General features: G+C 44.6%; 5 protein-coding genes across 5 annotated transcripts; 2 read left to right on the forward strand and 3 right to left on the reverse strand.

Moving 5' to 3' along the window:
* Window positions 1-816: 816 nt before the first annotated feature.
* Window positions 817-1,092, forward strand: N7481_011902 (uncharacterized protein; the record flags this gene model as incomplete). The annotated part of the gene is made up of 1 exon (XM_057271121.1): window positions 817-1,092. The coding sequence occupies one exon, from the start codon at window positions 817-819 to the stop codon at window positions 1,090-1,092; it is 276 nt and encodes a 91-aa protein (XP_057118295.1).
* A 519-nt stretch (window positions 1,093-1,611) lies between these two features.
* Window positions 1,612-2,123, reverse strand: N7481_011903 (uncharacterized protein; the record flags this gene model as incomplete). Its single annotated transcript, XM_057271122.1, has 2 exons — window positions 1,612-1,797; window positions 1,860-2,123. The coding sequence occupies 2 exons, from the start codon at window positions 2,121-2,123 to the stop codon at window positions 1,612-1,614; spliced, it is 450 nt and encodes a 149-aa protein (XP_057118296.1).
* Window positions 2,124-3,978: 1,855 nt separating this feature from the next.
* Window positions 3,979-4,575, forward strand: N7481_011904 (uncharacterized protein; the record flags this gene model as incomplete). Its single annotated transcript, XM_057271123.1, has 1 exon — window positions 3,979-4,575. The coding sequence occupies one exon, from the start codon at window positions 3,979-3,981 to the stop codon at window positions 4,573-4,575; it is 597 nt and encodes a 198-aa protein (XP_057118297.1).
* A 3,848-nt stretch (window positions 4,576-8,423) lies between these two features.
* On the reverse strand, window positions 8,424-8,778 carry N7481_011905 (uncharacterized protein; the record flags this gene model as incomplete). The annotated part of the gene is made up of 2 exons (XM_057271124.1): window positions 8,424-8,576; window positions 8,737-8,778. 2 exons carry the CDS (start codon window positions 8,776-8,778, stop codon window positions 8,424-8,426), a joined length of 195 nt encoding a protein of 64 aa, XP_057118298.1.
* A 761-nt stretch (window positions 8,779-9,539) lies between these two features.
* Window positions 9,540-10,954, reverse strand: N7481_011906 (FAD-dependent oxidoreductase; the record flags this gene model as incomplete). Its single annotated transcript, XM_057271125.1, has 2 exons — window positions 9,540-10,387; window positions 10,459-10,954. 2 exons carry the CDS (start codon window positions 10,952-10,954, stop codon window positions 9,540-9,542), a joined length of 1,344 nt encoding a protein of 447 aa, XP_057118299.1.
* Between the last annotated feature and the right edge of the window lie 917 nt (window positions 10,955-11,871).

Genomic DNA, 11,871 nt, shown 5'->3' on the forward strand with positions numbered 1-11,871 from the left:
GGCTTCACTCCCATACACTAAGTCGCGAATCATGGTCGGATCGTTGGTGCTGAGGATCTGAACTTACCCACCCAGCGACACGTTCCCTCATTCTCGGGGCTCATGCGTTTCAAGTGATACATATATAGATGTATAGGAGGGTAGCCACTGGATTTCTCTTTTTAGAACACTAGGCGCCGGCACTGCACGTCATTGAATTTACCCGGCGTGTCTCAAGGTAGGTAACCTGGTAGTGAGACTTCCGTGAATACCTGTGAGCTCGCGGTCATGCTGGATAATAGATCTTCGCTGATGATTGTGCCAAACTCAGAATTATCCTATGACGTTCTTCTAATAAATTTTACCATTGATATTTTGCTTGCCTCTATGGAATCGGTATCTAACCTGATGATCACCCCGAGTAACAATCATGCGAGAATCCATTTTCGTGAGGCAATGTTCCTTCCACTTTGGTAAATGTCACCTTGCCAGTATTATTTCGGCCTCCTAAAAGCTTTCCTTTTTGACTGCATAGCCCGGGAACGCTTTATTAGTCGGCGACAAGTTTCTGCGGCAAAGAATTCTTCGAAGACTGGTTGTTCAACTGAAGAGTGCGTTTAACCATCCCTGGATCAGACTTTATTTCAGGAAAGTGGAAATCTGATAGGCACAGAAAGGCAAAAAGTGAAGGTGAATGCTAACATTCAAACCTTGGAAGCTATATATAAATACCTATAATTGTTTAATCCCAAGTTAGGTCCCGTCTAGAATATACTTCTTGCCATCAGTATCGACTCCATACAACATAACGAAGTTCAAATGGCTTCGCGCACCACCATGGACATCTTTGATCGAGAATTCGAGCACCTGAAGGAGATCGGTGAGAACAATTTGAACAAAGATATCATGAATTATCTTGACGAAACACACAACGAGATCCGATTAAGGGGCACATGTAACCCCAGAGGCCCGTATAAGAGGTCACTCATTCATTTTGCTGCGATGGGAGATTGCTCTGGCTCCTTCAGTCTGCTGGACATCGGTGCTCCCGTTGACGATATTGATCAGAATAAACGGACACATCTTCCTTGCGATGACCTTTTCCAGAAATAGAAGAGGCCTGAGTATATGACGATGCTGGAATGATTTACTCTGGCCCGTATTCGAACTCAGAACGGGGTAGTTGATGTTTCTCCCCAGTTGCAGATGAAATACCAATTCTGGACTAAACGCGACCGAGCCAGGAAAGTGCAGTTCAAGCCTCATCATATTAAATATTCGCATACGCCGCGGGCACAAGCGAGAGTGGGTACGAACAGCATCTCGGCCTTTCTGGCATTAAGCATAGTGCGGTTATGGTCCGCTGCTATAATTACTCCACCTTGGTGTAGCAATTTCCCAGATCTGTTCACTGAGCAGGTCTGGTCTGTATTACTCAGTCACTCATCATTGATGAATTCTGTTGACAGAAGCTTAATCTACGAGAGAATAAAGGATTTTGAGGTTAGGTCTGACTGGATGTAATGCAAGCCTGCTCCTAAGGGTCTCGCAAAGAAACATTGTATCCATAAATAGCCATGAATATAGTATTTCACACTCCCCCTAGCACTCGTTTCCAAAGTTCACTACTGCTTAGTAAATTACCCTCAATAACGCCTTCAGGAATCCATCCTCTTTGGCTGCGGATCTCGGAAATATCTTATCCGTTTTTTTTGTATATTTCTGGAGCGCTGCGACACTAGGAAATCGCCTAGCAGTTTGACCATTTCTTCGACAGTCTACCAAGTCAACCAGATTAACGTGTACATTGCCAAGTGCCTTAAAACGTTAATATAAAGAAGCCAAGATAATGAAGATATGCTCATCAATAAGTGACTAACCTTACGGCACTGTGTGATACTTCCAATGGAATCAGAGATGTCTAGCTCTACACACAGTGCCTGCCAGTTTTCTAGCTTGGTCGCATTGGAGCCATAATAAATGTTAAATTCGGAAGCAAGGAAGTTTGCTCTCTCTTTTCTGTATCTTCTCGAGTCTTTTTTCCAATTCATTTCTCGAGCGAGAAGACTAAATTCTGAATTGGAAGACAACATCGGGGCTCTCTGAAAGGCCGGGAAACGGATAAAGTAATCGGCCTTTTCCATGATTACGGTATAGGGATCGAGTAATATGTGTAAATATGTGGGATGAAGATGGCACGAATTTCGTTCTTCAAGGGCGCTACTTCGTCAATCTTAAATGGGCTCTTCCCCGCTTGCCTCACTTCCATGCACGGATGCCTAAAGGGCACGAGGGGCCAATGAGATCTGAATGTCCCAGTTGCAATATAAAACATCATTCAATCGGAAATATTCTGGCAAACTACTCAATAGTTAACAAGTACTTTCTATTTTCATAATCATTAAGATCTGGCGCTAATCTTCATAAAAGGTGTTGTCGAAATTTGCTTTGGATGAGTCAAAGTTAACTAATCACGATTTGGATATAGATGAAATAATTTAATCACAGGACCAATCAGTGGTGCGTGTGTCATGATGGCAGCTTTGACTCGTCGTCTACATTCGGACACGATCAAAGAAATTTGCCATTAGATACACTACGGAAGATGGCCGGAGCCCAAATCTGTTCTAGTCATGGATGATGTATCGTTTAATGACTAAATAATGAATTATCCAGGTGCAATTGAGAGATAATGGTTGTATTTTAGGTTCTCTGTTCTCAGCCTTTCCTCAAGACTTTTTTTAATCCTCTTATCTTTCAGAAAGTACCTATTTAAAGTTGTGTGGAACCCAAAAATAGAAAGGTAACTAGATGGCGCAGGCGGTCGATGGAGTGGATACATCGGACTGTGTGGCGTTACCAAGGTTGCACTGATAAATCTCTGTGAAACATTAGTTAATTCTATTATTTATGGGGAAAAAAGCGCGAAATTGGATACATCTTGCCAAACTTATTCATGGTTGCCCTGATATCGTCAAACTAAGTCCTCCTGCTTCTGGCTCTTTTATCAAGACGTGGTCTATCACTAGCTTTGCACCACACTGACACTGGCATTGGCCGTCTTTACAAAGATCCCCTCTCCTAGATTAGTTGTTACTAGGTCTTGACAAATGCTGCAGCACTATATGAAATCCGATGAGATAGTGCTACGACCATACCCTTTTGGGTAATATAATTCACAAAAAAGTAACAAAAAAGGCTTGCTATTACTTATACTAGATTTGCTGCTGCCTTAGCACTGTCTTGGCACTGTCTTGGCACCAACAGTACTAAATTCACAGCACTTGTCAAGGTCTAATTGTTACCTACATTTGAGCGTAATCTATTCCAATTGTTTTGTCTCAATCCACATCCCGGTATTCCGTGATCTTCTTGGATTTTCCGCAAGTGGGCCATACTGGAAAGCATATTAGTGCCTTACGAGTCTGAAAATGCCGAGGTAAGCCGCAGCGAATCTGTATTTGATCTTTGACACATCTCTCAACCTTGCTCTCCACGACCTCATTCTGAAGTTATTTGGCAAAATGTTCAAAGAGCAGCTAGAACGATCGTCTTCATTTTTCTGGTCTTATGTGGTGCGGCTTGAAAGTTTTTTCCGTGTTTCAAGCCTTCAGAATCATGTCTTTAAATTTGGGCTATTGATTATTTTGTGGTTGCTTATGGTGACCAGCATACTTCATTATTCACTCCGGTATCATTTCAATCCTTCGACAGAGCAAAGAACCAACAACGAAACAAACGAAGTTCCCTCCGTCTCAGGACTGGCCGTCTTTATTTCCACGACATGTATGGCAAATATATCTCAGCCCGCCAAATGTCAACAAAAGCAGTTTCGAGGTGAATCCTAATCAGCTATCCGACGCTGTCTCTTGGCTAGCTCATAACCGCGACTACAAATACACCTTGGTTGGAGACGAAGGAGCAGAAGAACTTGTGCGCCACCACTTTCAGAGAAATCCAACTTTGTTGAGAATTTTTGAAGAACTCAAGAACACCGGAATGAAGTCAGACCTGCTAAGGTACCTGATTTTATCAGTTCGAGGCGGCGTCTATTCGGATATCGATACCGTCAGCTTGAAGCCCATTGACTTGTGGGTGCCTGAAAAACATCGAAAAGATGCTCGGGTTGTTCTAGGGATTGAATTCGATCGCCTTAATGGGTCAAACTGGGGCGAGGTTCATCCCGACATGCAATTTTGCCAGTGGACCATTGCTGCAACTTCTGGACACCCTCTCTTCAGTTACATGGTAGATTGGGTTGTAACCGCCCTGGACGACTTTACAACCGCAAGAGAAACAACGTTCTCGGAGCTCCATGTGAGTTCATCGGAAGTCATGAAATTGACTGGGCCATCTGCTTGGACAGATGGCGTTTTCCGACATTTGCAGCAGTATGAGCCGGATCTTATGTCGTTGAGTGACTTGAGTGGACTGACGGAACCGCGACTTGTGGGAGATATCCTGATACTGCCAATCGATGGGTTTGGAATGGGTCAGTCACACTCCAACAGTACAAATGACGGGTCGATTCCGGAGGATGCATTCGTACGGCACAAATTTCGAGGATCGTGGAGGCATGACAATAGGTCAAATTAGACAATAAGATAGAAGCGAATTGAATTTGCAGATCCTTTTAGGAACATGGAACGAAGCAGTGAACTATATATTGCATGGTCCCAGTCTGTTCATTGGAAGTCTACCATCTGCTGCGCTGCCCTCAACAGAAATAAGATAAAATTGTCAACGAGGGATAGACAGGATAAACAAGTCGCTTTCCAAAGAAAATAGTTCAAACTTTTCTCTAGGTTCACCTTGATGAATATACTCGTCGCAATTATTGACCACCGATTGGTCTTGCTCATTTTCAGTAGAGCTGTATTTCTGTAGCCGATATACCTTCAAAACACCCGAAGAGAACTTTGTAGGCGAACTCGTCGAACAGTCTTCCCAGAATCCTCCAAATATCCGAAAGTCACCCGTGACCACCAATTTGCGGACCCGCTTCTTGATCTCCTGGCCTTTTCAGGGCCATGGCTGGAAAGGCAGCGGTAGTACTGTTATCATTTCTATCCCGAAAGCTAGGCGGCAAAGGCCAAACATCTCGGTCACAGGTCTTTGACGAAGTTGACGGCTATACGTTGCAGAGTACACAATTTATTAGGTGATCAACTAAGCTAGGCCTATCATGATACTAGCAGCAATTGCGGATGGCAAAGTTGAAAACTTGAAAACACCGTGTCTCAATTATAGAAGCCAGAAAAGTGGAGCACCTATAGGCATCACCAACACAAAAGACCCGGTCGGAAGTTTTCGCCCATTGAACATGAAATAGAACTTACACTATTAATATCTTAATGTGGTAGCCCAGTGACTTAAGACAATGGAGCATGGCGGTGGGACAAGGCTATTAATAGAAATATCTACTGATGGAAAGTGGATTCGAGTTTAGAAATTATCGTGCAACAGTGAGATAGACTGGTGGTCCACATGGTAAACCGTAGGGTCGCGCACGAAGGACATAATTATCGGTCATACGTTTGGATTACTTCAGAAGAATTATTGGATTTCTCCCTTTCGACTCGACATCATTTGCCTGATCGTTAGATACAACGCTATCTGCTTGACACACACCACCGTTCAAAAAAAGATTACAGCATGGATTTATTTGCTTCGTTTAAACCTTCTATTCCTCTCTTTCACGCACTGTAAGTAAATCCAACATACAAGACCCTTTGAGTCTTATATTTCGACTGCAGCCATTTTATTGTGATAGATTACTGAAAAAAAAAAATAATAAAAAATTAGGCTGTGGACAACCCTCAGTGCGTCTGTCATTCTTTTCAACAAACAAATCCTCAACACATTTCCGTTTCCCATGATCCTCACTACTTGGCATCTCGCCTTGTCTGCACTTGGAACGCAGGTTTTTGTACGAAATATTGCTATCATCGACCATTCACAATCAGTGCCGATATCAAGTCAAATTTACCTATGCTACATCATTCCTATCGGTTTCCTTTTCAGCCTGAATCTCATTTTCAATAATGTCGCGCTCATGTTTCTCAACATGACATTCATACAGATGTTTAAGGTAGTCCCCCTGACATGGATCATAGGAATGCCGCTAATATGGAACAAGTCTGTCGGTCCGGTTATGGTACTATTTGCTGGATGGCTGGCTGGCATATACAAGTTCACGTTTAGCATATTTATGGTCGTATCTGTTATATGCTTCGGGGTGATGATCTCTTGCTACGGGGAGATTCGCTTTGATACCCAAGGCGTCTTCATACAATCTGCCGCTATTGTATTCGAGGCCGTTCGACTGACACTTACGGAGAAATTGCTCTCGCGCAACCAGATCAGGATGAACCCTGTTCTCTCTCTATACTATTTTGCCCCAATATGTGCCCTATTTTGCCTCCTGTTTGCAGTTACTTTTGAAGTTTCATCTGTTTCGCTGGACCAAGTTTACAATACTGGACTATGGATACTGCTCTGCAATGGTGTGTTGGCCTTTCTGTTCAATGTTTCCTCTGTGTTCCTGATCTCCAAGACGTCCTCCCTTACTCTCGCTATTTGCGGTGTACCGAAGGCCATGATGGCTATTGTGGCATCGATATGTTTCTGGCGGGAGACAGTCTCAGTGTTGCAAACAATTGGTTTCTTTGTGGCAAGTATAGGGGTGATAAACTACTCGATGTTAGATGTTAAAAGGGACAAAGTTCAACCCGATATCTTGGAGCTATATGACGAAGAGAGGAATGATTTGGTTTAGTTGGGATGCTCGAATATGGCAATTTTCCAGCTACTGTCTTAGAATTGGCTGGATTATATAACGAATCAATTTCAATTAAAGTGATGTATATCCAGTCATGCCCATGGATAATTGTCTCTATTTTGGTCATGTTCGCTTCACACTAACTTAATTTGTATGCGACCGACTATGACTTATAGCTCTTGGCTAAGTTACAAATGATAAATTCTGACCCTGCCTTACAATACCAATTCTCCACCGATACTGACAAAATACCACTACTAGTCATGCGGATGCTAAATTCTCTGATTCAAAATTGGCTGAAGTTCCAAAAGAACGTAAGACAGTCTTGATTCCGGCTGTGATAATCCCATAGATTAAAGTTACGCCAATTGTCCCAGCGGTAATTAGAACGAAGTGAAGCTGCTGCAGTTAGCACAGGACCGGGATATTCAACAATGTCAGTTTGAAGGATATCCGCACGGACTAGTACTAGGCATGTCCAATAGAGAGGATGATAATTTACTTTGTTTTTGCTCTTCCGTTGTTTACAGCCGGTCTTTATCTCAGCAATGCAGCCTCTGTGCACAGATAATCTGAGTTCTAAATGGGGCGACGAAGATCCTATTAAATGGGATGCATGGCTTGCAACAGACGCGCTTCAGGGTAATAAAAGCCTGGAGCCCTCGTTCTGCTCAAACAACCTCTGAAACTGGGGTACTATTCCACAAAAGCACATTATCTTGGGGGCCTGCGAAGCAGCCGGAAGGTTCTCCTCCCGTTACCTCTATGGGAATAGTTAGGTGTAAGTCCTCGAGCCTTTAATGATCCGGCGTTTCATCGCACTTTCACAGCCGCCATGTCTAGTTGTACGTACGCATCTGATGAGAAAAGCGTCAATGTCTGTGTATTCCTTACTTGGACCAAATTTTTTTGTCGCGTCATACCTTTCGGACAGGACCGCAGACGTTGATCGATCTATAGTTCGTAAAGGCCGCTCTGTAGCAGTGGATATGCGACAAAGACGACTAAGTCCAGTCTGACTCTCATATACGAATAGTGGCAATATTGCTGAAGCAGGAAATTGAAAGTCTATAATGGAAGAACTGCCCACGTTGGATCCTAGACCAACTTATCCAGCCAGCTCAACACGCGCGGTACAGAGATTAACAAGAAATACTTCCACTGGCGGGGTAGGTGGAAGTGAATCGAGCACCACATATTTCTATTACATTTGCTTTGCACCCACAGCCAGATATGTCTCCCGATGGCAAGCAATAGTCAGGCAGAGATCATTACAGTAGCACACAGCGCACTGCGTAAAGATCGGATTTTGAGCGATGGGAAAGCCAGCTATGCACCGCGGATGAAGTCACAGGCATTATGACGGGGTTGATGTGCCCTGAAGGGCAGTTAAAGCTATCTATACTTGAAGAATTTTTGTTGTAGTTCGACATTACTGTCATGTCTTTGAAACCACACGGATACTTAGTGCATTAGTGAGTTAAATAGTATTCTACACGTACCAGGGTCTTTCAGCTTCTTATATCATGATCGTAGGCTGTTATCCTTTGCTCGTTCAGCTAGCGCACCAACCATTCGGCATTATGATTGTCCCGCACTGGTCTACCTCACAAAAATTGGTTCCCTAACTCAAGCAGACACCGCAGCTATCCGCAAATTTTTGCTAGGATTCCGAATCTTGATGGTCATCGAGCTTAATTCCTGTCGTATGATCCCCAGAGCCAGCTTGCTGTCTCGGAGTTTGATATTGTGGTTCAAGCGCCTGAATGTATTCCCACATTCCTTGCAACTGCTGTCTCAGTTCATTGTTTTCCTGCTGTAGACGAAGCTTGGAGGTATTGCTCTCAGGTTGAAGTTTGGTGAGCTCAACCAGACTTCATCAAAGATAGAATTGACATACAACTTGGTTGGTGGCCGAACTTCGGACATCCAAATGTTAGTGATCAGTCGCTAGGGCTATCACAATAATGACTCACTTCGGTGATGGCCTTGTCCCTGTGCCAGAGAAAGTAAGTCATTTGGGGGTTTTTTGGTCCCATTCTGCTTCAGAGACTTTGGTAGGAACCTGAATCCAAAAATTTTGGTTTGACAGATCTGGACGAACTTATACCCAGGGTGAGCAAAAATCGAGGTTTATATAGCGAAGCGTCTGAAAAGCATCCGCTGGCCTTTTATAACCTTGATTGGGTCAATCTATGTGGACCCATCTGAGCACCTTGCGGTGTTTGTGGCAAAATAGCGCTCCCACGAGTGATATCTGAAGCTCCTGGGGCCGTTGACCGCCGTTCCCAGGGCCCCTTCTATGAGTTTCTAGGGACAAACCGGCCCTAGGAACGTTACATGTTAGCGTTTGTTGATTAGTTTGGTCTATATAATTTATTCTTGCTTAGTTTACCGTGCGTTGCTACTATTGTTTGTAAGATAATTGTGAATAAGTGGGAGCATGTGTATGAACACAGCCCAGACCAATGGAGCTAGGGTCGTCGCAATCGTGTTAGGCTTGCCATTCCATCCCGCGACGGATGATTTCGTTTAACTCGATCGTATATATCACGTACACTGCGCTACGGAATAGGGCAAGTCTTTCCGAGGGAAGGCCCCTACGTTGAATTACAGGTTGAAATAAGTAGAATTGCCAGAATTGTACAGTACCTGCCTGGAGGCAGACATCTCCTGCACGGATATGCACTGTACAATTACAACACCCTAGCCAGATAAGACCTTTTCCATTGTTCGCTCGCCCTGGACGAGAACAAAATAACGTTAGTATGACCACAAGTTAACTAAAGGCCCGTTGCACAGATCTCGGTGCTTTGGTACGTACCTCTGATACCACATCATAATCCCTCGCCCATTTGAGAAATTGTGGCGAGTTCTGATCAGCCGCCATGTCCATTTCCACGCCGTCGAGATTCGGTAGTGGGCGAGCTCCCATCCGCCTTATCCTCTCGTCCCTTGCCTCCTGTTCCGGTCCATCTGGTAGACTCCAAATTTTTGCGTTGCTTGTGGACTGTTTCATGAAAATGTCGGCTCGTGGCTTACGTAAGTTGACCCACGCCTTCGTTACAATTGGGATATCAACACCATCACCGCCCGATGTTGACGCCCATCGCAGCATGCGAGCCAGACTCAAAGCATCTTCAATTCCCTGGCTGAGACCTTGGGCACCATGTGGTAACATGGCGTGAGCTGCATCACCGAGCAGCACGATACGACCACTAGCACTTCGCCACGTACCCAGTTCTGCCCCCGTAGCCATCTGCCATTTCTCTGCGTGCTGGATATGCTCCAAGAATGCTCTCGTTGTTAAATTAAAATCAGAGAAACGCGTGCGGAGTAAACCGATATCGGCTGGCGTATTCCAGTTGCCGTCCACCGGACCCGGATCCGCATGGTCGACGTCAATAAACTGCACCCCGAGGAGACCACTGTGCATGGGCCGACTTAAAACAAACCGATCGGGCCCTAATATACCATGTTTGGTTCCTGGTTCGAGCCATAGCGCTATTCGAGGGTCCTGGGCTAGCTGAGATATGGGCGCGCTTGTGAGGAAGATAGACTCTCTCAATGGAATTGGGTCGACATCCCTTGCTGGAAAGAGGATTTTGCGGGTAGCAGATTTGATACCTATATCAGGGTAGGTAGGTCAGTTATAAGTACACTTGACGCAGCTTCTATGATGCCAAGGTCGGACATACCATCTGCTGCTACAATTAGATCCGCGGTAAAATTTTCTCCTTTCGTTGTCCAAAGCCTTGGTTTTGCTCCCAGATCTTGAACCCCTTGCACAGCTCTCCCAAAAAGAAGCTCGACACCAGTGGCAACTGCAAGCTCATGTAGTAAATTTTGTACTGAGGGTCGGTCAGTGTGGAATCTCCGTTCCGCACGTGATAGGGTTTCAGCTGGTACGGAGGTCGCAAAGGGCTTGGTATCCCTATACGACCAGCAGCGTAGCGCCCCTGCGTCAACACTAGCACTGCTGAAAGCCCTGTCTGCCCCTTTTAGGTACAGGAGAGCCCTGACCGCCGCCGGCTGGATTACTAAGGCGTGGCCAAGGGGCTGTGTATCTCGTCGCCGCTCGAGAACGGTAACAGTATGGCCCTCTTGCCTCAAGGCCGTGGCCGTGCAGAGACCAGCAGGACCGGCCCCTATGACAATTATCTTCAAACGTGAATTTGCTGCAGATAAAGCCATATTAGGTGTTCGGGGTTTGCAGCAAGCTCGTTGTATTCCATCAAATAAAAGTAGGTACGAAAGGCATGATCATCTTTGCCAGCGAAAAAGTCCAAGATGACTCAGACTGCCGACCGGCTCCGGGGAATCAACCCTCTATTTTTAGTTAAGTTTCAACTCTACAAATCGATTGGCCAAGTATTCCAGTAACGTTTCGATCGATGGTATCTCTCTGGGGTGTTTTTCAAGTTTGGTTCTCGCGTCACCACTCAGCCGATAGCCCTTCGTCTCGCTTTGTTGAGTGAGAATGCGGCGCAGAAGCCGTATTCAGTCAAATCGCACATATTCCGGTGAAGCGCTGGAAATCCCCGCGCGTTTGATCCGTAGATCTCCTCGTTGTCGCAAGACAGGCCCCACTCTTGGAACGATGGTATCCTCAAAGAACGACTCGATTGGGTCGCGGACGATGTCTTCGGTCTTTGCTGAAAGCTTGGGAGAACTTGCAATCAACTTGATCTTCTCGTTATGAATATAGCCTCATGTTTCCCTCTGAATAACACAAAATTTACCTTTGAACTACAACAATACCGAGTATAGTACGCATTCTGAGTCAAAAATGATTCTTCTTAATCATTACCCATCAATGGGTTATAGAATTGGACCCAAAACCCATTTTGGGTTGGGTTGGGTTGGGTCCGGGTTATAGTGGGTTATGGCGATGCCTATATAAATATAATCCTACTACTAGATAATATTTTACATATATTATACCTATATACTAAGTATACAATATATAGTACCACTCAAATAGATCTTAGCCTAGCCCTATTATACAGTATATTAATATTTCTAGTAAACTAACACCCAGAACTCAGTATTAACACAAAACAATTCATACGTCTAGTATTCCTAGGCTACATTTAATATATAAATATATC

Source organism: Penicillium waksmanii (genome assembly GCF_028829765.1).
Source record: "Penicillium waksmanii strain IBT 27052 chromosome Unknown utg000009l:1.0-4314994.0:1.0-4318279.0, whole genome shotgun sequence".
Taxonomy (NCBI): Eukaryota; Fungi; Ascomycota; class Eurotiomycetes; order Eurotiales; family Aspergillaceae; genus Penicillium; species Penicillium waksmanii.